Here is a 26,303-nt window from a genome sequence, read left to right on the forward strand (position 1 = left end):
AGCATCGCTGCTTCAGTGTTAGATGGTTGTGTCGCCGCTCTTTGTCCTATTGTTGGATCAGAGGTTCAAATGTTAGCTCTAAGTATAGAGATGTGCACAGCTGTCGTGTCACGCTTTCCACGCTGCCTGTTGTTAAAGCACACAGTAGTAGTGTCTCGTGTCTCTTTAAATGCGGATTGCGTAGATCCTTCATGAATGAAGCCACGTGATCCAAACATCATTTGACGTCTGGCGCCTCCGACCATAGACTAAAACAAGCGGGGAAGGAGTGGATATATCTGGAGACCTGCGAGAGAAGGCGTGAGCGGAAAAACATTTCTCCAACTGTCTGTCTTCTCCACACCGGGTCGACGAACCGTCGGCGGACGTCAACCTTTCGAAGCTGCGGGTGGGCGAAAGGCGCCGGTTTGACTTCTGGTGAGTCAGCTTTGTCGAAATCAAAACTGAAATGTCTTCAGAAAGTGCTGAATGTAGAGGTGTTTTGCTGAGTGTGCACGGCCGCCGTCGCTGCCGCTCAGTGCGGGCGCACTGCCGCCTGTCCCGGTGTGCGCTGCCGCCTCCGTCGCCGCTGCTGTTGTTTAAAGGGCATTAGTCTGGCAGTGCTGAATCATCATCACCATCATCATCATCCAGGTCTTTGGTACATGCGCTACTGAAACGCGGTCGGTCGCTCTAGCTGCCACGCACTACCGACCAACCGGTGATTTCATAATAAGACAGACAAAGGGGGCAGGATGAGTGTGGCTGTCAGGCTGAAAAAGAAGTGTCGGAATTAGATGACCGCGCGGAGACGCGGCAGTGCCCGGGGATTCCCTTGTTTTGTGCCTGTTAAATTTCTAAATGTATAGTGTTTATTTAAAGCACCGAAACCCCCCTCGGTAACGGCACATAACCTCAGCTTTTTCTCTGGCTGTGCCTCGCATTTGGAGCGGCGGCAGCGGCGCTCACACAGACCGGACACATCCAGCTGCTGGTTCAGATGTGATATGACCGTTAGTCAGCTGTTTGTTAGCTATGTTGGGATTTAGGGCTCTCATATATGAGCGTCTCGTTTGCTCTCTGATTGTTTAGCTGTAGGTGGAAATATCAAAATATGTAAAAAAAAAAAAAAAAATCTTTCTGTTTTTTTTTTAAACAAGGCAAAACACCGCTGGCTGTCATGCTGGAGCGTCGGTAGCTGTCAGACGCCCAGCGGCTAGCTACAGAGAGAGAGAGAGTATTGTGGCCGAACTGCCCGAGTGACTGTTTTGACATTTGCTTTGTGTCAGCCGCTTCACACAGACAGCCGTTCGCTTCGCGTATCACTCTGCAACAGTGAGTATTTTTTGGCGTTTTAAGGACTTGTACTACCGGGTTTACTCGGTTTTTCCGGCCGCGGTGCTGCTGCTGGTTCACCGGCTTGGGCTCGCGGCAGAGATGCTGATTCATCACAACGTTCGTATTTCTCAACGTTTGCGCGAGCAGAGCGGAGGCACGAGGGAGCCATGGCAACATGGCACCGGCGGCAGGCGGGCGGGCGGACAAAGGTCTGGCGTAGAGGGAAGGAAGGAGGTCTGTTCACGGCGGTGAAATTAGACCCGGTCACGGAGTCGGGGTCAAGGATAGGTGTTTTTAAAATGGTCCTAAATGTGTACATTTTTTGTAGTATTCAGCAAACACTAGTTAATTTATGTGCACTGGAGCACGATGTTTGTTATCTAGTGGCTTAACCCCATGATGTTTGAGTCCCCCAAGCCTTTGTTTAGGGTTTTTTTTTCTGATTGCCTAGACTTCGGATGTTTAAAAGCCAAAGTAATTTTAATAAAAATCCCATTTTGATAAATTAGGCCAGACTGACGGCCAGAAGCCATGTGAAGTCAGTGACATTCAGCGTTTACGAGCGAAGAGGGGCGAAATAACGGTTAGCGACGTGAAATGGGCGGGTCTACCGTCGAACTTTTCTCAACTTCAACGGTATTTAACGAATAAGCCACCAATGAGAGCGGAACATGCGGCTGATTGACATTAGATAGTTACCTAGGTAACCGGAGCTTGGGTCCACTGCATACCAGGGTCAGATACAAAACGAGCGAATGGACGGGGCTTCAGACCTTATAGAGTTAACCCCTCAACCTTTAGTTCACATTTTAATAAAATAAATAAAGTCTGGTTTTGCCAGATTAAAAACAAGAACCTCCTGTGTAAATATCATTAAAAATACAGACACAAATGAAGGCTGAGGGGAAGGACTGATTCCCATGGCGGTTAATGAACCCACACTGAGACGTGTGCTAAAAAAGGAAGCTATAATGCTGTGCAACAGAATTTCCTCTGATTGATCTCTTGCGGATGGGCCATTATCTTCTGCCTATGAGCGCTGCAACTCTTAAACACTGAAGAGTAATAGGGAAGCTCTGTGGGCACAAGAAAAACAGAAACTTCACCCCCCTAATGACTCCATATCAGCAGCTTTAGTTGGAGTCAGCACTCTGCAGAGTGTATCAAAAGTATGTAGTAAGCAAGTTGGCAAGTACTGTAATAGAGGGTCATAATGATGAAACAGTTGTATCAGTATTGGAGAGAAGAGCACCACCACCAACCCTCCCTCTTCACTGTCTTTCTTACACACACACACACACACACAGATTTTTCCCATTTCCTTTTCTCATTGCATGTACGCACGCACACACACAACCTAGGGGCTAAGCTTTTTATACTTGGTATCAGTATTTAATCAGTGCTTGAAGTGCATTTCTCTGTCAAGTACTTTCCCATCCTTCCCTGGTGTTCGCGGTAATTGAACGCTGACCAATGCTTATGTGTGCAACTTTGCTGATGGTGGCAGAGCGGCGAGGCGCGCAGAGCAAAAGGGGGGGATGAAGGAAGAGGGAGGAAGAATGAGAGATGGGATTTGTGGAGAGATTGAGAACAAGGACCTTTTTGTCTTCAAGGCATTCCCCTGAAAATGCTGAGGCGAAGCAAATGCGCTCTCGCTTGACAGATGGCGTTTTCACTTGTTACTTACCACAGCTAGTTTCTTTGCCTTGTCGTGCGTGTGTGTGAGTGTGTGTGTATATATACATGTGAGAGGTTGCAAAGAAAGCAGGAGATATAAAACACCTACAAGAAGCTAAGATCTTCCTGCTGTAGGGCTGTGTGTGTGTCTGTGCGTATGCCAAGCTCCAAGGTTAAAAACTGTGTGTGAGTTCCTGCCTGCACCGTTGAGGCGTAGAAAGGAGATGTAACTAAGGGAAGTGATTTTACTATCAGTTGGCCATTACAACATTTGGTGCATGGTGGTTGATTGCGTCCTATCTCTTCTTGTCTGTCTTGAAGCCTCGACGAGGAAGGAAGTATATGTGTGCTCATATACACTGTTTGATGCCCTACATGTACGGTGGTCAAGGTGTTGAAGCATCATGCAGAGCAGTGATAGTCATAGTAAACAAAGGGCCTCACATGGTACATCTGAATAAAAATATCACACACACATATTGCTGATGAATGTTAAAATCCATTAATTTGGGTAGATATAACAGATTGCCTGAATGTTTTAAATAATCCCAAAACAAGCCTGAGACAACTAGTTCACAACCCCCATGCTTTTATTTTGAAAGCTCAGTCACTACTAAGGTCATTCTGCAGTCCAGTTCAGAACAAGATCTAATGCAGCTGGGGACAGTAGCTCTTGTTCTACTCTGGAGATCCGCTGTGAGCTTGAGGGTCACTCATACCGAACCTGCAGCAGGTGGAGAACGGGTGCTGCTGTGCTCTAACTCACAGAGGCTGCAGAGCAGAACGAGGAGCACCAGCAGCAGTTGAAGTCAGGGTTCCCGTGTGCCTCCTTTCACGCAGTGTTTATTGATTTTTGGGTGGTTGTTTAGTTTTCTTTTAAGGTTGTAGGGAGTCGAATTGAGGTGGCCGTCAGGCTCTGCTCATGTGTGATGTAGAGCCTCGTTTGGCTGTGTTTATAAGGAAGGATGATTTACTGGGCTACAACAGGAGTTGGGTATATTCAAGATGGTCAGCACAATCTATAGACAGAGGTTAAAGTGGAATTTGGCAGATGAAAAAGACTGCTTGAATTGCCCAGCACTATCAGCAACACATCGTATGTGGATCCAGTGAAAAAAATTCTAGAGAGACTCTGTGTATTTTCATATAAATATTTATATATGTCCTTTAAATTTCCTTTCTGAGCATTTCTTAGCTTCGAAAAATAATCCCTCATCTTCGCCGCCTGTCCTTCTTTTTTCCATCTGTGAGAGTGATGTTATCAAACTTTTGTGGAACTGATATTTTTTCCTAACTGATCAAATGTTCTGAGGCTGTTGCCAACAGCATGCCTCGGTTTTGTTACTAATGCTTAGAACACATATTTTATTTATTGGCCTAGAACTGTAAATCTAGTTTTCCCCTCTAAAATACATCAGCACCTATTAATTTGGTCTTAAACTGAATGTGGACACATTGATGTCAGTACCAAAAGGTTATTTTAGATCCATACCCAGTAACTGGGAACAAAGTCTGAGGACATGATGTTTAATGATGTTTTGGTTCTAAAGTAAAGAATTTTATCTTAAGGTTTTTTTTCATGATTTTTGTATCCATTCTTGCTCTGAGATTGCATTGAAAAAAGAGACTGCACAAAGGCAGCGTTTATTGCAGGGCTACAGCTCTGGATTGCATTAGATTGCACAGGTGTTTCTGATATTGTGTCCACCTCCTCTGTATGTGTGTGTATGTGTGTCTGCGAGGAAGAACTCGGTGTTTGTGAACATAATTTCTAAGTAGTGTTTGCATGTTTATGGTCTTGTTTACTACTGGGAACCATTTCAGAAGTCTTGTTTTGCTTGCAGATTTCTAAAAGAGTGAGAGGGAAGTAAAATGCGATAAGTAAACACGGGAATAAAAGATTGAATTGCAGTGAGCGAGAGAGAGAGGAAGAGAGAAAAGGAAGCAGTGGGGCAGATCAATAGTTGAGTGTTTTTTCTCCACAGTAATGATGAAATATGGTGTAAGCAGATCTGGTGCATAATCATTGCTGTGCTCCACTGTTTTTTTGTTTTTTTTTCTTCCAGTTTTCTTTTTTGCTTCGATGTGAGTGTGCAGCTTGTCCTTGTGTTATTCTGTCTCCGAGTCTGTGTGTGTGCGTTTAATGTACCCGCCCTCCACAAGTGCTTCAACTGCTTATTTCATAACCTCCCTGAGAACCAGAAAGTGTATGAAAATGAGACAAATCTCATTTTAGCATGTCAAAGGGAGTCGAAGGGATTTTTTTTTTTTTTTTTTTTTTTTTTTTTTTAATGGAAAAAAATGAAAAAAAAAAAAAGTTCAGTTTAAGTTGTTGATCTAGATTTTGGTCCTGAATCGATTGTGTCGTGCACTTCAGTGATCGGTGAAGTGATATTGTAGTCTTTGAGTAAAGTTATCAAGTTTTTCCTTTGTGGGCCTTTGGGCTTATTTTGGAGCTTTTAGAGATGCCTCCAGTTAAAAAAAATAACACTCACACATTCATTCATTCCATACCTCACCAGTGATGCACCCATGAGTTATTGTGATTGGCTTGTAGCGGCGAAGATGCAAGGCCCTGGTAACAGAAGTATCCGCACCAGCGGTTGTCTACCAGTTGCATCATCTCTATGCCAACTTGCCGCATTTTTTAACTGCAGTGTGACGATCCCAGGATTGTGGTATGAATTTCTGAAGCTTTAAAACACACACAAACAGAGTGGATCAATGCCAAGGAGCAAAGAGAGGGAACAGAGATACGTGTGCGTTGAATGTGGCGCCGGCTTTGCTATCACCTGTGGCATTAAATTATTTCCAAGCAACAATGGTCCTCCGGTGTCTCGACTGAGTTTTCATTTCCCCTCCTCATATTGAAGGCTGGCTTGCAAAGTAAACATCAGACCTATTCTCAAACAAAATGAGTGCATGTTTTAGATCTAATCACCTTCAGAGTGAGCAAATGTAGCTGATGAGGAATTAGCGTTTAGGGCCTGCTTAAGCTATGGAACCTTTGTTTCAGTGTATTTTCTGCATCTTTTTTTCGTCTTATAGTCATGAAAAAAAAAAAAAAAAAAAAAAAAAAAAAAAAATATATATATATATATATATATATATATATATATATATATATATATATATATTAGGGGTGCAACGATACTCGTATCGATATTGAACCGTTAGATACAGTGTTTTTGTTTTCGGTTCGGTACGCATATGTATGAACAATACAAAATTTGTAATTTATTTTATCAACTTTTCTTTTGACGATGCTGTCTGTGTTGAGCACTCAGTGGATCTGCGCTCGACAGTGCAGCCTAGGCGGAGTAGTCGAACGCAGATTCACTGAGCGCAGGGCAAGCTAGGAGACAGAAGTTAAGCTCTCCTTGCAACATGGCAAATTGAACCTCCCCCACCCCAATTCAGATCTGGCGTTTGGAACTATTTTGGTTTTCATGTGACGTATGACCCTGAAGGTAAGCGCGTCATGGACAAATAATACTCAATTACATTGGTGGGAACTAGTGCATTAGCGCAGTTAGCTCGTTAACGTGTTGGCCGTCCAGCCCCAGGCACGGGTGCTCCGCGGTAGCTCGTTAACGGAGATTTGCCGTGTTAACGTAATGTCAACGAGATTAACGCTGACAGCACTAGTGTGAACACGACGAATATGATTGCACATTTACTCCGACATCATCCTAGTGCAAAGACAAGTGGAAGCAGACAAAAACAACAAGCACGCATGCTACAGACTTTACCCGAGTCATTTAGACAGCCGTTAGCACATGATTCTCCTTATGGGGACCTGATATGTTTAATATGCTGCTGAGAATATAGCCCAGAAGAAGCGCATAGTATAGCTTTTATTTTGGAAAGAGCCATTTCTCTGTAATAAACTCTCTTTTCCAAAGATGAGTGATTTCTTGATCGGATAGATTTCTTTTTTTTTTTTTTACTTTGTTGTTTCAGCAACATTAAATTTAAAAACTATACTTTTGAGTTAAAATATATATTTATAATTTTAATAAATGACAAATTAAAAAGGCATGAACATTTTCTTTTTTGTATGGAAAAAATATCGAACTGTGACACCAAAGTATCTAACCGAACTGTGAATTGCACCCCATATATATATATATATATATATATATATATATATATATATATATATATAATTCCTTCTCAATCTGTTTGACCTTTTTGTAGAAGCAGCTGACTGCACCTAATGATTATTTTCACCACCAAGTAATGTTACTGCAGTAATCTGTAATTTCTTGTCTGAGCTGTGGTAATGATTTTTCCACAGTCCAAGGTGACATCTTCAAATGCTTTGTTTGTTAGACAGTCCATAACAGATATTAAAGTTAGTTCCACTAATTGCCATTTTGGAAATGGGCTTTTTGTCTGTCACTGTCAGATAAATACAAAATAAAAGAGTAGAAAAATCTACTTAAAACTCACTGTTTAGAGTAATCTGAAGTCTGAGCTTTTGGCTCACAGGCTCAAAGAGGCTGTTACTCGGTGCCTGTACAAATATTTTGTATTTATAATGTCATATATACACAAAGAAAAAGTATAATGGGTCCAGTTTTAGCCTGGGAAAAGCTGGAAGATCAGGCTTTTTAAATCAGGAAGTTGTTTCAGCACTATTCACTTCACAATTCTTGGCATTTAATCGTGTAGTCGAATTGTTTATGGTTTTTATAAGTGAAGTTTTGTTAGTCATGTGTTGTTTTAAACGGCTGCCTTTGGCAGGAGGATAAATATTAGATTGAAAGGAAGCAGGCAGCACTGCTTCGGTAAAATGTCCACATAGTTTGCCCCTCTGTGCGCATTTAAATATATCATAATACCTATCATACCATCTTAAAGGAAAACCTTAAAATAGTCACGGAGAATGTCGCAGTGCAAAAGAGACCACTGCCCCCGAGTGCACCTCTGTAAACCACAAACACGTCTCCTCCTCCCTGTGGTAAAGGTTTTCTGATGATACTTTCCCATTAATGTGACTGATAATGATGAATGCCTCCCCACAGAGTCGCGCCGTGCTTACTTTGCTCTTGGACTCGAACTTTCTCTTTGTCTCGAGTTTGTATTGCTGACCTGGGATGCACGGCGTCTGGGTGAAATAAACTTATAGTGTCGTTTAACTTATCCCTGTCTCCCTCGCAGCTCTCTGTTTGTATGCACACACACACACACATACACACACACAGACACACAGAGAAATGACTTAACCTGCGCTACATGCTTTCTCTCTTCAAAAAAAAAAAAGCACTTATGAAAAAAAGGCGCCAGAGCTCAATTGCCTGACAGTGCAGTTTTTTTTTGCTTGTGTTGGGAAATTTGTCATCACACTCCGACTTACTACCTGGAATGGGAAAAACGTGTCGACGCCAGGACTTTTTCTCGCCTTTAATAACGCACTTGTCTCACAAACACAGACACACACACACACTGCCCCTTTTTAACTCTCAGTAAACTGTGAAAGTGATTCCATATATGTTTATGAGGGGCTAGAACATCAATGTCAAAGTGATTTTAATTACTAATAATGACTTAATTTGTACAGCACTTTTTAATACACACAGTGCTTTAAAAAGAGAAATGCGTAAAAAGTGTGCATATGCCAACATACAGTACAAACACACATTCACTGGCAGGGACCACATCCTCAATTAGATTTGAAAACATGTTTTGTAAGAGAATTGCAGGTTCAATAAGAATAGTTCTTTAGGCTGTGTTTTGAAGAGGACCTCAGTGGAAACTCAAGCTCCCAGGTGAGACAGATCCACGTGTGCTAAGGAGGGGTATGTGAGATGAGAAAGTGGATGAGGGTGGGGCACGAACTACTCCTGACATTCAGATAAAGGATCTTGAATTCAAGAATGGCTACATACAGGCAATGGTGTGACCCACAGCAGAAAAGTAAGGGCAAAATTTAAACTAACCTATGGAAATTAGTTGTGTTAACAACTCTGCCTCCAGCACCAGCTTAAAAAAACAGAGAGCTGAAGGAAACTTACATTTTTTGAACGCCAGCAGTTGTGACGTTACTTTCGATGTACAGTGTCATATGCTCATGTCACAATGCTTCTTCTTTTTTTTCAAAAGTTGGAGTAACTACAATTTTTTTCTGACTTGGGTGGGCTGAGTTGAACCATTTTGCAGACCGGTTATGGCCCCCAGACCACATGTTTGACACCCTAGGTCTAGACTCCTCTTCTCCATGACTTTTCCTGTGTTTTCTCCATCTCCTCATTCTGTCTGTGTTATCATGCTTATTTCACGCTCTGCATAACCTCCAGTTAATAGCTTCCTTTCCCAAAACACACACGCGCACACACTCTCAAACACACATAGCCCATACTAGTGACTTCTCTCCTTGTCACTCCTCAGCTCCACAGACCCAAGGTCCTGTATCGCTGCTCCTCCCTTTTCTCTACACGCAGGTTGCCATTATCTCTGATCTGATTCCTAATTCTCAATTAGACTCCACACAGAGCTCATCGTTAATTATTTACAGACTCCCTCACCATCTTCGGCCCACACGGGATCAATGAGAGCTACTCGCTCTGTTTTTTAACAAACCCAAGGTGGACTGCTGCCAGGAGCTGAGTTTTGTAGCTGTCTGAGGTTTCAATTCACTCTCCCTACGTTTTGCTCCCTTTATGTCTTTCTGTCATGTCCTCTCTACGACCTACTGTGCGCTTCTACTGCTTCACTCAGCTGCCATCCTTTGTGTTTTCCCCCCCGCTATTGCTTAGAGAAATGCCTGAGGGAGAGGACGCAGTTAAAGCAGTTGTTATTGTCGGATTATTCAATAAACGCAGCAATGCCACTGCATCACAAATGACTTGTGACTCTTACAATCTATTCTTGATCATTGGCTATATATGCTGACTTGTTTATGCGCGCAAACACCCACTTGTAGCAGCCCCCGGGTCATTTTTGGAGCGCCTAATCTGGCCATTTATTTTCCACTGTGTGTGTCTGCAGCAGGCCACCGGCTCTTTCTAAGAAATTCCTCTCTGTGTGGCAGTAGAGGCCGGGGCAAAAGGTTCTCGCAAACAAGATTAATTAGAGCTCCGTCTGAAGCCAACCGCACAGAGAGAGTTCATCATCCTGTTTGTCTGCGAGAGAAAGCAGTCTATGTCTCATCATGCTGTGTCCTTTGTTCTTTTTAATCTATCTTTATTAGCCCCATGATCACATCCTGCTGCACTATTACCCTGGTTTTCATCCTGGGTGCAAGACCGAATGATAAAAAATAAAAGTTAATGGCAAAACTAAAATTAGGAAGCTTGATTACCAGCAAGTAAGAAGATCTTACTTGTAATGTCATGGCATAAAAGAAAATCATTGCAAATGCATTGAGGTGATTTAAAGGAGACTGCTGGGAGGCTGACCTCCTCAGGCAGGTTGTTCCAGTGCAGAGGGGTCCTGATGCTAAAAGCACAGTCACCTTTAAACAGCGATTATATTCTGCTGCAGGGTGGACAGCTGGAGACACTACGGTTGACTTGTAACTCATTTCATAGTTCTTTGAAGCCAACTACACATGCATAGTTGGTGCAATGTCAAGTCAAATCTCTGCAGACGAGTCTGCATAGTCATGCAAATCTGACAGACATGTGGAAGTACACTAAAAACCTTATGCTCACCTTATGCTGACAAAATACACATCGCCTGGACCCTAATAGCCTAATGAATGTGAAAATTGTAAAACGCCTGTTCATGTGGTTAAGCGACCCTAGCCCCCTTGAAAAGGTAGGCCTGAGACAGCGCATGACTATCTCAATAAAAAATCTCTTTAACTTACTACCAAATACTTTGACACTATACAACTGTTTCTGCAATGAATCCACAAAATGCATAAAATGATTAAAAAATTATGAAGCTCTGCAAGACTGATGTCGGAAATGTGTGTCGAAGGAGAGCAAAAACGTGCCTCTTCCCAGTAGATCATGCAGTCATGCCTTCTGTGAGTAAAGCCAGGAAAGTTGGACCCAGTAATCTAATAGTTCACATCGAATGTGAAGTGAAGTTGTGCCTAGCATCACGGCAGCAACCTGGTTGAGCTTTGGTCATACGCGGATCGTTCTCTAAATGTTATAACTGTGCGCTGTCACCAGGGGGCGCGGTCAAAAACGACCTGCCTGTAAGTTATTCTCGTGCTTTATTGTGATGTTGTTGGTTATTCGGCTTAGCTCCTTCTATTTAGCAGAGAGAAGTTAAAAGAAACAAAGAACTTCTCTGTAGTGAAGTGAAACTGAGTGTTAAAAACAACAGTATTTTCTATGCTTCTATCTTTGTTTTGAACTCTGCTGCCACTTCCTTTTCTGTTCAAGTAAACTTTTCAACCAGTCAACAGTCTACCTTTGCATAGCATCATTGCCGTCAGATGTGCTGTTGAATACGTAGGTTGCTTGCATGCTTATAATACTTCACTATGCATAGCCAATGGAAACACAGTGTTATGAATACAGTCAACTGGAAAAATGATAAATATTTGCCTCTAGCAGGCAACAGGGTAATGAGGAATCAAGGCTCATACAGGGATCAACGTGTCTCTTATGCAGATTGGGGAACAAAAGAAAAAGGCCTGAATGAAGGAGGATATGTCAGGTTGCTTTTCTACCAATCAAGAATGTTTAATTTCATTTTGCTGTAATCGATAAAAAGGGTGGTATAAAATTATTCTTGAACCCACAACGACATCCAGAGAGCGGTTAACTTCTATCATTGCCACTTTCGTTGTGGAAATTTTTTCGTCGAGAAAGGCGGTCAGCCGACAGATAGTTGTCGCTGAAATGTTTGCCCCGGGGAGTTGCAATATGAGCCTTGGGGAAAATAAATGCTTGAATTTATTTATTTTTTTCCCAAGTCTGAGTGTGGATGTATTGGTTTTATTATTAATAGCTCTTATTTGCAAGACTATCCCCCTTGTCCCTTCTGTGGGGTTTGATTTGTCAACAGGAAGAGATATGAAGTCTTTTCTTTATTGTTGTGTGTTGAAGAAGGTCGAGGGGAGAGGGAGGAGGTCAGCAGCGGTTTCATTGCATTGGATCAGCGTCAGAACTTTTCTAATTGGAGGTTTTAGTTGTGATCGTTGCTGAGTTCAGGGTTTTTTTTTGGGGGGGGGGGGGGCTTTATCCCCCTACTCGTCCTCCTCCTCTCTCTCCCCCACTCTCTGTACTCCACAGCTAAGCTCTTACAAATGTGTTGAGGATGCATTTTCACCGAAATGCTTTCCCACCCCCCTTCCTCCTCTGTCCTTCTCCTCCTCCTGCTCCTCCCTATTCACTTGCTTCTCTTTTTCTTCTCTTCTTTCTCCCTTGTCATTTGCACCCCCCCTCGTCTCCTCACACCCTGTCCTCTCTCCATACTCAGCATTTTTCTCGGCTGTGGGTGTGATGTCTCTGTGTAACGCTAATCAGCTCTGGAGACGTCAGCATTCTTTCAGTCCTCCTTCACCACCAGCGCCCCTCTCCTCTTCCTCCTCCTCTTCTTTTCTGTCTTCACCTTGCTATCTTTTTTCTCCCTCCTGACTTTCTCATCTTTTTTTTTTTTTTTTTTTGCCTTCCAACCATATTCTACTCATCTTCACCGCTTCTCAGCTCTTCTGCCATCCCTGTCCTCACATCCCGTCCTCCGTGTTTGTGTGTGTGTGTTGTCTCTCTGCTGTAACCGTAAGCAGCTCTGCTCTTGAGTCGTCAGCGTTCTTTCAGTTGCTCCATAAAAATACAGCCTGCCACAGCAAAAAAAAAAAAAAAAGAAGCTCTGTTGTAGCAACAGTGGCTGTGGCATTGACCACACCGCAGCGATCACCTAACAAGCATGATGGGAAGGACACCTCTGGCCCTTTGTGTTTGTGTGTCCACCCAAGATGAATGGCGATGCCTTTGCTCAGCAGATGATCCTTAACCTGGGTGACTTACAGATGCCCCAAAAAGACACAGTTTGTTGCAGTTTTATCCTCTGGTCTTAGTCCGTTTTTTAAAATTTGTTGTTGTTGTCTAACCATGATGGATTAGGACATACAGGTTTTTGTTTTGTGTTGCTTCTGTAAAGGTGACACAAGGTAACGCAGACTCTGATTTACCTGTTTGCAGATAAATTATGCTTATGTATGCAGTCACCCTTAAAGAGCCAATTAATTAATGCTGAGCACTGCACCCAAAATTTTTATCACTGTTTTTCTAGTGGTTTTGCAGTTTTACACACTGTATACAGAATGTTAAAAATACAAACAAAAAAAAAAAACATTAAAAAAAGTAAAGTGATGAAGTTCTGGGGGTTTATACTGTGTCTTATGACACTGCTTGTTATTCCTCAGTGTTTGGTTATGGTTTATATATCTGATTACATTCGGTGGTGTTGTGATAGAGCAGAATGATTCAAGAATAGACCTGGCACCTTTTTGGAAATTAATTGTCATTTATAAAGTGGAAAACTGATTTATAAATATCTATGAGCCACAAATTTATAGCCAACACAGGATCACCAGTTAACCTAACTGCTTTGAATTGTGGGAGGATGCCAGTACACTCCACACAGAAACACTCCAGCTGCCCTAAAGATTCAAACAAGGAACCTTCTTACTGTGACTTGATGGTGCTAACCACTGCACCACCATGCCAACCTTTTATGTTGCCTTTTAAAGTGCTTTTAATTACGACGTTAAATGTGGTATCAAACCTCTGCAGTATGCAAGTACGACATTGTTTAAAACGCTTGTGTACTCGCAGTCAACCATTTTGCATGTGTGTTTTATTGTGCCCCGCTGGCATAGCAGTAGTGTGTGTGTGTGTGTGTGTGTGTGTGTGTGTTTGGCAGCATGCTTTTTGTTTCTATGTAGATGGAGGATGGGGGGGTTTGGGCACAAGGGAAATAAACCAGTGCCTGTCAGGGAAACAGCCCCCTTTATGCCCCCTCTGTTTGCATCAACCCAACCCCCAGCAGCTAACCTCAGTCTTCATGTCTTTGATTCATCTTTTGTGCGAGCGTGCACCTCAGCTGTGGGAGGCTGCATCCTAAAAAAACAGAAGAGTGCAGCGGCACATTCAGCTCTCGAGAAGAAGCTCTTTAATAAAAGATTGTGTTTAACTGACTGATCGTAACTCATTAAGAAGAACCTTAAGTGCTGAAGTCAAATGCTTTAAAAGAAAGCTGTGCCATTTCTCCATCGGATTAAGCCTCGCATGTTATTGCGCGTTTTTTGTTGTTGTTGTTTTTCACTCTTCACCACTTCCTTGAGTTTTAAACTGATTTTTTTTTTAACTTGCTGTGCATCTGACATGTTTTTTTTTTTTGTGTGTGTGTGTGTGTGCATGCATAATTATTTGTATGTTTTTCTTTGATCTGCAGCTATTTATATCTGTAGGATTTGTGGCAGTGCATGCACAAACACTGAAGCCCCCTCACAAACAGACAGGCAGGCGGTGATGCATTGTGAGGGAGGCTCACTAACACATTTGGTGTCTTTTGATAGAAAAAATGAAAAGAGTCGTGTTGCCCGGTATCATTTAAATGCCATCACACCTAAGAAAGGTGTGATAACGCCTTCGTAGAAATTAGTCCAGTGAGAAAAGTTTCCACCTGACCCCTTCAGAATAGCTTTATTATAATGAAATGATGCAAACCACCATATTGTGAAACTGTTATGTTTGAGTTACAGGCCCTCAGAGTGCATAGGGGTGGATCTAAAGCTGTTTTGTTTTCCAGCATATTTGAGTCCTCATAACTAAGAGTACATGAAATAACCACATAAGACAGGACTGAAAAAAACATTTAAGCGTTTTTGAAAACTGCAACCAAATCCATTTTATAACCACTCCAAATGATTCTAGTCTAAATGAAAACATTTTTTTCTATAACTTTAAGCATCAATAGCAGGGGATATATCATAGACCCTGGATCTTTGATCTGTTTTCTGATAATTCACTGGAGAAAACTTCAAAAAGTACATTTTAGGGTAAACTTTCAACTTATAACACCATATGATAGGATAGGTGGCTGGTCAAAATATGAAAGGTCTCCTTTGTTACAAGGCTAATCTTTTATCTTGGATTCTTTTTGAGTCATCCAGGGTACCAGTTCTTGTTTCTGTTCTTCTACGCTGTCTTCTTCTTTCGGCTGCTCTCCTACATCATAGACCTAAAATTCCAACTTCTACAACTACGACTTCTGAGGTAAATGAAAGGCAGCATTCATCTGTGATATATCCCGTGACAATAATGCTCAACGTTAATAAAGAAACCTTTCTGGATTGTGACACTTTGAGTGGATTTTTTTTGTGTGTGTGTGTGTGAGATTTGGGGGCTTTAAGACTGATGTAAATTTTTACATCGTCCATTGCTTTGTAAGGTCCCCTTGTGAGGCTTTAATCTGAGAATTATTGCCATTGCTGTCTCTGTTTTTAAAATGGATATGATGACTTCGGGCTTGATTTGACTCTGAATCTGAGGGATGCTGCATGCTCATTGGCTAATGACTCGTGATTGACAACCATATCTTGTATTGTCCTCCCCTTAAAGGGAAGAAGGGAAGAACAAAAAGTCAAGAGAGAAGAGCAGAAATTTGTGTTGCAGGAGAGAAGGGAGGGAGTGAGATCCGGAATCTGCTGCGTCATCATGACTGGTCTCATGATGATCGCTCAGCACCATCTACAATAGCCGCCCTTTATGAACACACACAAACACACAGGTCACCAAACAAAGATTCTCATTGAGAGCTTGCGGAGATGCTCATCATGGAGCCGTGCGCTCTAAGGGCTGATCTCATTCTTTGCGTTTCCACGCTCGGTCTTTGTTGACTTCTGATTCACACATTTGTATCTCCATTCTTTTTTGTCTCGTTTCCACTTGGGTGCAAAGGCATCAATGATTTCATTTTTATCCCCAGTAGGTGTAGGTCTATATCTGTTTTCTGCTCATCTTTGGTACGGAGAGTGTGTGTGTGCGAGCGTGCGTGTGTGTGTGTTTGTGTGGACGTTCTAACAGTTGGTTTTCCCCTGGAGTCCTTCCCACAGTTTTTACCACTTCCTCTTCACTCGCACTCATTTCATTCCTATTGGCAGAAAGCCAGCCAATAAGAGCGCAACAACACAAAGGTAGTGGGCAATGTCAGTGTAACCACAAGGAAACAGGAAGTCAGGAAAATTCTAAGAAAAGTTTCTGTCACTTTCACTCATACAATCTCACCCCGATACAACAGTGGAACATGCTCCCACAACATAGTAGATATAGATTTACCATGTCTCCACTCCTCTTGGTAGGTATTGGTCTGCAAGTTTTTTTAATTGACTGTTAGAAGAGAGGGTGTCCTTAAACACAGTTTATTTTAATGTTTTTTTCTGTGATGTTTCTCTGCTTATGTATTGTGCTCTCCTGCATCTCCACAGGTTCATTCAGAAGAGCAAGGCTCTTGTGGCATGACGACGACTAACAAAGGAAATAAAGCCTTGAAGGTAAGCAGGTGCATGTTTCAATTTTATTTTAGTTATACAGGGTAAACTGTTGGGTAAGTTAAAAACCCTACAATATTCTAGAGAAATGAAACGATCAGATGGTTCACTAACAGCAGGACTTGGCAACTTTGGGAAGAGACAACTCTCTTTTAACGGGAGACCTCTAGCAGAACCAGGCCCAGAAAGGAGTAGACATCTGCCCATAAAGGTTGGAGAATGAGGGGAAAGAGAAGAGAAAAAAGAAAAGGACACAGAGCCCATAACAACATACGGGGAAAAACACAAAGTAGTAGATTAAAGATAATGATATGCAGCAGTGGCATATAAATGCATGGCAGTGGGAAGAAGTGCTCAGGTCACGGGAAGTCCCCAGCAGCCTGAACCTATGACGGCATAACTAAGGGATGCTGATACACCAGTAAATACTCATTTCATATTTATTCACAATGCCATTTATATTGTAAGGGAAAAACCCCAAGATATTAGAGAGACAATCCCATATGAGGTGGTGATGGCAGAGAGGAAGAACGCCTTTTTACAGGAAGTTGACTGTGGCAGAACAAAGCTCAAGGAGGGACCGTTATCTGCTGAGATTGGGTGAGGGGAAAGCATCAAATCAATACCCCTATCCCTAATGGACAATTTTGTCTTCTTATGCTTCTCCTTTAGTGATTACCTACCCCAAACTCAGTACAGTTTGAGGTCAAATATCAAATGAGAAAAGAAAATTTTCTCAGCGGACTGCAGAATTTAAAAAATGCCCATCTGAAGCCAAAATGATGCTAGAAGGAAGGTACACCTCTGGGCTTTTTGAAATGCCTCTGGGCAGTCATTTTAAAGGATTATGTAAATGAACTTGAATTTAAATAAGCAGATGGGAAGGTGAGGAGGGAAAAGAAGAGACAAAAAGAGAGCGCAGAGATATCACAGGCAAGGAGAACAAAACACAAACTACAGAGTAGAGAAGAAAAACATCATTCACATGTTGTAGCGGGATAAACACACGAGGCATGAAAAACATATGCTCAATGCTGGGAAGTCCCCCCCAGCAGTCTGACTCTCACGGCATAACTAAGGGATGGTTCAGGGTCACCTGATTGAGTCCTGGGATGTGGGAGCTGGTTACATGGGAGGAGGGACCTCCTATTCTACTTCTAAAAACTCTTCTTTGAATTTATCCAAAATAAAATGACTAAAACCATTAAACACAACCTGTGACAAAATAATTAAACATCTAAATGTAATTGAAGAAGGAGCTTGAAAAGAAACACACACACGTGTGGTATTCATATCTTGTGGGGACATCGAATTGACATAATGCTTTCCCTAGCCTCTCACCCTAACCCCAACCATCAAAAATGAATGCCTAAATGAGTCCCTAACCCTTACTAATCCTTACTAGCTCTCACTAAAAAACATTTTGAGTCTCAAAAATGCCTTCAAACTATTGGGGACCAGGATTTTGGTCCCCATAAGGGCTGCTGGTCCCCACAAATATAGTGAACTTCCAATTTTTGGTCCCCACAAAGATAGGAATACATAGCCTCTCTCTCTCTCACACACACACACACACACACACACACAAAGTCCTCTGCTGCTTGTCCAGGATGTGGTGCAGAGGGTGATCCGGGTCCATTTATGTCTGTTGCCATTCACCACAGTCATCTGCTGACCTTTGCATCAGCTGATGGAGGAATCCAAACTGTGATGATTAAATCAAAGTTTAACTCTGAATTGATGCAGTAATGAAGGGGTTTTTGTTTTTTTGTTTATTAAATCTTTCCAGTGCTTCATGTACTCATTTGCGTCTTTGTACAAGAAATATTTTCCCGTTTTAAAGCATGACAAAGTCTACATTTGCAGGCTTGAGGGTTTGGTGGTGGAGGGAATGACTTCACCTCTTAACTGAGGCCTGAGTCATCATATGTGGTAACCCTAACCCAGTAGTTTGGAGAAAGCAAAACAGTGCATGGTAGGATGATTATTTTCTTTGTTCCCTGATTGTCAACACTTAGGATAACAATTTAATAAAAACTCCAAGGGCCTGAGTTTGTTGGGGTTAAGCTTGGGTTCTTCAGGATTTAGAAATCGGTAAACCACAAACCACTGTTTGAAATGTGGATGGTTAAATCATGTCACAGATTTAACACGTGAATTATTTTCAATATGTTGTTAACCAAGCCACCTTTAATGGTAATTAAGTTTAGAGAAAGGTCATGGTTTGGCTTAAAACACAACAGCTGCCACTTCTTCTAAATCTCGGTTTTCTGGGTTGGCAGGGTGACACGTGGCCACTGAAGAGTCTGATACAGGTCTGAATGTTTAGGCCACATAAACATTTCCTGGCAGTAACAGATAATATGAGGTCTTAAAGGTGTCAGGCGGGGCTTTTTACAGTCAACTCATTGCTGCTTTCTCTCTCTCACTTCTCTCTTTTTCCTGTGTCCTGCAGGTGAAGCGTGAGCCGGGCGAGAATGGCACCAGCCTCACAGACGAGGAGCTGGTGACCATGTCGGTGCGGGAGCTGAACCAGCACCTCCGAGGGCTCACCAAAGAAGAGATCCTGCAACTGAAACAGCGGCGGCGCACCCTGAAGAATCGTGGCTACGCCGCCAGCTGCCGGGTGAAGCGTGTCACCCAGAAGGAGGAGTTGGAGAAGCAGAAGGCTCAGCTGCAGCAGGAGGTGGACAAACTGGCCAATGAGAATGCTTCGATGCGCGTTGAGCTGGACGCTCTGAGGTCTAAGTACGAGGCGTTACAGACCTTCGCCAGGACTGTGGCACGAAGCCCCACTGTCGGGGTCGGGGTCAGGGCTGGAGGGGGAGGGGGAGGGGTGGCGTCATCGGTCATCGGTCCGCTCATCCCAGGGAAGGTGGCGACGGCGACGAGCGTGATTACAATAGTGAAGTCAAAAACAGACGCACGGTCTTGAGGGAAGGGAAGGGAGATGAAGGTGCATCAGGATGGAGCTTAGCTGCATCTGAGTCAATCTTCCCCTCTGCCGGACTCCTCCTCCATCTACACTGACAGACAAACAGCCGGGCGGCCTCGCTTGCATCGCCACGGCACGCTCCTGTCACGTCATCACTTCTGATCAGTGCAGATGAAGGAAAGGATGGAAGCGGAGGAGAACTCTTGTACCAATGCAGGACAAATACACAGGGTTCCTATGGGCACTGAAGACCCGTAAATCCCAAATAATATGAAAACTGTCTTATTCCTGATCAAGAAAATAATCTGACATTTGTAAATACTCAAAATGAGAAAATTCCAACAGTTTTTATTTGGTTTTCGGTGCTCAGTGCTGGTGAAGTAAGTACATAATAACCATGTCACGAATTTGCACACAGATTTGAAGAGGTGCCTGATCGAAATAAAATGTATAAAACTGAAATTTGGTACATCATCAAACAATCCTAAACACATACGAGAATCAGAGCATTTATTCTTGATTAGTTCTATGGAAATCATTGAAATTTAATGTGACCTGCTGATTTGAGTGGCTGCAGAGAGGCCCCATCTTGTTCCACCTAGCCAAGAACTTTTTTCAGAAAAGTACTATAGAAGATATATATATTATACAATGGTGGTAACTGTATTTCTACTGTTTTGTACTGTGTTGTCATTCACATGAGGTCCAAGGTGTATTCTCTGTGTGTGAATTGTTATATATCAGGAATTCTGTGAAATTCTGTGGCGCGTGTTCGTTTTGGTATTGCTATATTTGGGTAGCTGTATTTTTACTTTGTTTTTCTTATGGTCTTTTTACTTTCAAGTCAGACTCTCGCGTTCTCTTACCTACTCTTTTCTCTGTCCTTCGATTTTTCAACTCCAACTGGCTTCCATTATTACATGCAGTACTTCCTGAATTTTATGAAAGGAGGAGGGGAAAAGGAGGGGGTAGGCAATTAATATTTACCAAAACATATTATAGGAAAAGGAGATGACGTTATTTAATTCGCTGACCTTTTAGTGTGGGGAATTTTCAGGGAAATGGTCATATGAAGATAAAAGCCTCTTTGAGTTTTGCTTCAAAGTTTATTATTCAAGACATTTGGAAGGGCAAGTGCCTTTTTCTCCTAGTGATATGCATAGAGAAGTCAAAAGGATAATTGATGAACAAATAATGTGATAACTTGTGGAAGGATGGTGGAAATTCAGTGTAGATGTGTTGCGTATGCTTGTGCTTTATAGCATAAACCGACCAATCAGGAGTCAGCCAGTGACAGCATTTAACTCTTCCCGTACACTGTTATTTAAGCTGTGTAATAGCACGTAATGACGATGATGATTATTAACAGTTATGTACCTTGGCAAGTCATTTGTTTAAAGTGGACCTATTCTGCTCGTTTGCATCTCTATATTTTTATTCTTGGACTCTAGAGAAGCTTTGCATAAGTCTCAGTGCAAAATGATCCCTATTTATTCAACACTAGTCCTTGATGCAGCCCTTCAGGTCATTTCTGTGTCTGACATGAGCTGCTTTAGCTCTTCACCCTTTTAAGGCAACCTTCTGGTAAGCAGAAGGATTGACAATGAGTTGAGAACATTCAAAACATGGTTTCATAGAGTGGCTTTGCATGATTCAGAGTTGAAATAATGCTTGTTTATCTGATACTGGTCCTTTATGCAGCCCCTCAGTTCAGTTATAGCTCCATTCCCTTTTCATTTAGGCTGTATTCTGATTGGCTGCTAATCCTAAATAGAAGATCTTTGTCTGTACTCACAGTCCAAACTATGTCCCTGAAATTACCAGGGGAATCTGCTCTTACTGACATCATACAGGGCCAGAAGTAGAAAAACAGTCTAAAGCTGAGCCTTCTCATCTGTGCGTTTCACTCACAGGTTGTTGTTTTTTTCTATTTGTTATTTGTCCATGATAATGTATACATATTTAGAAAGTAAGGGAAAGCACAATAGGTCCTCTTTAAGTGAAAAGAAAAAGGAAAATTAGCAACAACAAAAAAAAGAGCCTGAATTTTATTCTTGCTTTTTTTTTTTTTTTTTTTTTTTGGTCTTGTTTTGTTTTTTTTTTGCATAAAATACATTTGTCTGTTATAAACAAAGTCTGCTGTAGGTTACAACACCTGCAGGAAAACCTTTGCCTCAAATCAGAGCAGTTTGGGTTGCACTTTTCTTTTCTTTTTTTGTTTTTACCCGCAAAACTTACAACTGCAAACTGCAACTGTGATTTCTGACAGTGCAGTCAGCGGGCATGGGTGACAAACATTTCTCTGAATTTCACATATTTCACGCGGGCTTTACCATAAAAAGTAGTCTTACGTGGTGTTCTATACTTAAAGAATCTTTGTCTATGTATGGTGGAGTCTGGATTTTTATAAAGACAATTATCTTTGCATCGTTTGTAATGACATGTATAAAAAAACAAAACAAAAAAAAGGTATAACAAAATCTGTTTGATATACAGTATCTCTCTATTTTGCAATTGTACCAAAAGTGGCTTAACTACTGAATAGCTTTGTTTTTTCTCTAGCTACTAGGCACGTGTGTGTAGCCGTGAACTAGTGTGTGGTGTGCTGTGTAGGTATGTGACGAGGTAATATAACGTTCCCTATTTCATGGATATGACTTTGATACGTGTTTGATTTCAGGCTGAAGCGGGTGATGACACAGTGAGTAACTGCACTCTTTCTCAAATCGTAAAGTCTTTGTCCTCCCCGGCCCTCATCGTTCAGCTCCAGCCCTGCAGACGTGTTAGATCATTTGCTAAACTGCACTTTCGCAGAGTTCACGTTGGCGACATATTTCTGAGCAGGCCTCCGTGTCTTTATTTTTGGTCTGTGCAGCCTGTTGCAGATAAAGTGACCAACGAGATGAAGAAGTTTTATGGTTAACTTCACACACTGCGTTGTGTTGTGTATTCAGGTCATCAGGCAAAGTAGCAAATATGTGAAACTCTGCTGAAGGCCTTTGTGGCTGCATCACACCCACTCCTTCAATAACTTATTTTTATAGTGTGTGATTAAAAAAAAATTTTTTTTTTTTTTTTTTTGCTTCTGTATTTTACACGGTTATGTGTATTTGACATCGTTCCAGTTGTATTTGTTTTTTGTTTGTTTTTTTAACTGTTCTTGAAGTGTCAGGGAAGTGAAATAACAATTGTTATATGGTGTTTTATGAAGTGAAAAAAAAATCTATTCTGCTATTTAATGGTTTGTCTGTCAAAGAGTGAGGTTTACCTTTGAGTACAATTGCCTCAAATATTTTTTAACCTGATTTTAAAGCTGAAAGAGAAGCAATTTACACAGATGAAAACATTACATACATGCAGCCTTTTACCTGAACCGCTACTTCTCCACTGTGAAGAAAAATGGGTTAGCTCGCCTACTGCTGTGCAGTTACTATGATAAGTAAGGAGTGTCTTCATCTGTACAGAAATAGAAGTCAAACTGGTGAACAGTGAAAAAGGCGCAGGAGGATAAATGGGTTTGTGATTGAAAATATTTTCTCTCCGAAGTCTTCGAACGGATAAACGTTCACACATTCAGTCAGGCGTGAAACCAGAGAGCTTCAGATGTCAAATGAAAATCACTTATCACACCTAATGGTATTGAGCAACAAGCAAATTTCAGTATCTCATACAGTGTATTAACGTGTTTTCTCCATATTAAAGAAAACGCCCTGTTTTGTACGTCCTGAATGCCGTTATCTGAGTTTTAGAAATGTATTCTGTCCCTCTCCATCAGTCTGCTGCTTCCTGCCTGTCTCACTGATGTTTTTCACTGGCCAGCTGTACGTGCATGCGTGTGTGTGTTTCTGTCTAGCTATCTTTGTGAGGACCGAAATCTGCATTCTACTATACTTGTGAGAACCAACAGTCACTTGTGAGGACACACAGCAAATTCGAAGGCCTTTTTGAGGCTCAAAATGTGGTTTTAGTGTCAGGGTTACAACTAGGTTATGGTTAGGTGTAGAGAAAGTTTGGGGCTGCTGGATCATCCAGACTCTCCTTTAAAGTTCCTGTTAAGCTTTTCTGCTCCTCTTCTCCTTCCTCCGACGGTCATCTTTGGCGCTGTACTGTAGTCCATCCCTTCTGACTGATTGATCCATGTATTAAGCTATTGTGGAGATATTCAGCTTTTGAGCTAACAGAAAGAGTGGTATCTATTAAAAAAATCAGCTAGAAACATGATATTAAAATCAAAAAGGTAGACAGGTCCCCCTAACCCTGTGTGGAGTGGATTTAGCCTCCACAGAACACTGAGTCTTTTAGTTTTTGTGCTTTATTTTGTGCTCTTAAATCAATTGTGAGGTCATTCACTTTTTAGTATTTATCAATATCCACACAATTTTCTGTTAGTTTTATAAGTAACACTTTATTTACACTCTCTATAATATACATGCAGTCTCAGTGGAAGAGGAACCTGTCTAAACCATCCGATATCAATACAATATTTTTTTATATAATTATTTTAATATTTTGACTAAAAAAAAAATTATAAACCTTATTTCTTACACTAATAGAGCCTTGTTGTTTTTTTGTTTGTTTTTTTTGTTTTGTTTTTTAGGGTTAGGCATTTATTTTTAATGGTTAGTGTTAGGGTAAGGGGCTAGGGAAACCATTATGTCAATGAAGGTCCTCACTAAGATAGCTGAATGGGCTTGTGTGTGTGTGTGTGTGTTTGTGTGAGACATCATATAAAACAAGAGGAAACTCAACTTTTGTTGAGACTGTAAGTTTTGTCAAATTGTACAATTACGTGTGCTGCTTCTCTGTGTTTTTATGCTCCTCTGGTTTCAAAAAAGACAAAAAAAGAGAGAAGCATTCTGTGTAAACATTAACGTGTCAACATGTGGCTGCTGTTAAATAGACACATCTAATTATGCAAACCGGCAAAATCCAAACTCCTGCCTCACAGGAGCACTGACGCTATCGTAGTCGTTTGTCAAGTTGTCTGTTTTCCTGACTGTACAGTGTGATGTGACGAGGTTAAAGAGCTAATGTGCGGTGTTTAGCTTCTTCTTCTTCTTCTTCTTTTTTTAAATATACCTGGTAAATTAAAATGTCAGCTTGCCTCTGTTTAAATCTGGCATATGTGGTGTGGCTTACCCACTTTCACTTAGCGGTTAACTGTGAAAACACAAAGTCTTCAAATTTATTTATTTAGGATTTTTATTTATTTTATTTATTTTTTTACAGGGATGCACCATTTTTATTGGCAGATATTGGCTTCAACTCCCATCAGTTTATTCAACAAATAAGACAGCGTTCAAAAACTGCAGCAACTGATGTTTGTTTGTTGCGCTCCATCAGTTTGGTGTCCATTTCTAGCTCAGAATGGGTCTCTCACATCCAGTCAGGTGCATATGTGTCTAGACGACACTTAGAATACAATATTTTGTTTTCTGAAACTAATGATGGCTTCCTTCGCTTAGATTGACACGTCTGTTGACCCTCATATTTCGATTTCAAGAGAACAGCAACCAAATGCAAATGCAACAAAACCACTTCAGACCTCAATGAGGCTTCATTACGAAAGACCTGGCATCACCTGGCCATAAAACTGTTCCTCGGTCGATAACAGTATTGGCCTGTTATTTTTGGCCATTTGATCAACAAAAGTATACTGTGTGTTTTAGTAACTCAAACCCCCCACTTTAGATGAGTAACGGACTTGTAAGCAGTTTATCTCTTATGTCATATGAAAAAGGTTGAAGTCTTTTACATCTGATATTCAGATATTTGTATTTGTAGAGAATCCACGTCAACATTTGTTTTAAAATTTGTGTTGTTAATAAAAATATAAAGGACAGTAACTACAATGAGAGACAAACAAAAAAGAGAGTGAGAGGACTACAGAGTATAGCAGCGATGCAGTAATACAGTCACTACAAAAAAAACAAAGCAAGATTTAATTAAATTCCACAAAGAACATCCAGCTCCTCTCAGGCTTGTAGAACTGCAGCAGCCTGTTCCTTTGATAAGTCCATAAAGTCCTCAAACCGCTTCACCTTACTGCAACACGTTGTTGTTTCGAGTTTGTTAAAATGATTTCATTTGACTGTGTAATTATTTCAGAAGCAAAAATGTGTTTCAGAAACCTAATCTTAACCCTAGCTGAGTCACCAGTGAGGTTAAACATTGTTATCTGCTTAAAATTTCACAACTGGTGCATTCTTGTGTTTTTATTTATTTTATTTTTTAATCAGTTTCTAACCGAGGATGATGCAGCCGTCATGCAAGGCGTTCTGCTGACCTGTTGAGTTCTTATTTTTGTCTTCCACATTTAAACTTCTTGTGGCGTTTCCAGTGAGAAACCATGTGCCAGATTTCTAAACAAACAAAAGGTTAAACATTACAGAAGTTTAATCCAGATTTTCACTCAGCAGACACGGTCAGCTGACACCTCAGACCTCCTGTGATTGTCAAGCAGGGCGGCATGGTGCCATTTCATAGCAGAGTTTGAGCTGTTTGACACGCTGACCTTATTTTCTGTCACCCCTGCAGGCGTCGAACCCTCGCCATAATGAGGCTTTTCATCACAAACCCTAAAACAACCACTCAGACTACATCTATAAATATTTTACAGAGACAGAAAAGGAGTGGTGGAGATGCGTCTGATAAAGCTCTTAACCATTTACCACTCTACTTATTCTCTCCTGCTTTAGTTAACTCAGCAGTCTACCAAGCCCTTCCTTCAAAACCCACACTTCTTCCAGAAGATGCAAATCATTAACTCCTTATCTTGCTGCTTGGCCAATCGGTATGCAGGCATCCAGTGATTTTCCTGTGTAGTGAGTCACGCCACTAGACTCTAAAAGCCCTTTCACCCACCGCTGATCCTGATCGATAGGAGTAAATGAACCAAGGATTCCTTTGATC

The 26,303-nt window shown here is 41.4% G+C and overlaps 1 protein-coding gene across 3 annotated transcripts; it reads left to right on the top strand.

Annotated features, from left to right (window-relative positions):
* On the top strand, positions 1–26,070 carry mafgb (MAF bZIP transcription factor Gb). Of its 3 annotated transcripts, XM_085161486.1 has the most exons (4): positions 1–417; positions 1,140–1,314; positions 16,394–16,459; positions 18,912–26,070. In XM_085161486.1, the coding sequence occupies exons 3-4, from the start codon at positions 16,424–16,426 to the stop codon at positions 19,389–19,391; spliced, it is 516 nt and encodes a 171-aa protein (XP_085017612.1). In that variant the 5' UTR covers positions 1–417; positions 1,140–1,314; positions 16,394–16,423; the 3' UTR covers positions 19,392–26,070. The 3 variants fall into 3 exon arrangements, with proteins under 3 accessions (XP_085017612.1, XP_085017611.1, XP_085017610.1); XM_085161485.1 differs by lacking the exon at positions 1,140–1,314 and having other exon boundaries at positions 12–417; XM_085161484.1 differs by lacking the exons at positions 1–417; positions 1,140–1,314 and adding an exon at positions 16,097–16,263.
* The last annotated feature ends 233 nt before the right edge of the window (positions 26,071–26,303 follow it).

Source organism: Neolamprologus multifasciatus, chromosome 6 (assembly GCF_963576455.1).
Source record: "Neolamprologus multifasciatus chromosome 6, fNeoMul1.2, whole genome shotgun sequence".
NCBI lineage: Eukaryota > Metazoa > Chordata > Actinopteri > Cichliformes > Cichlidae > Neolamprologus > Neolamprologus multifasciatus.

Coding starts and splice junctions, on each gene's coding strand:
- mafgb (XM_085161484.1), top strand. CDS start 16,213: ATGCTCCCACAACATAGTAGATATAGATTTACCATGTCTCCACTCCTC. Junction 16,264..16,393: donor CCATGTCTCCACTCCTCTTG/GTAGGTATTGGT, acceptor GCATCTCCACAG/GTTCATTCAGAAGAGCAAGG. Junction 16,460..18,911: donor AAGGAAATAAAGCCTTGAAG/GTAAGCAGGTGC, acceptor TGTGTCCTGCAG/GTGAAGCGTGAGCCGGGCGA.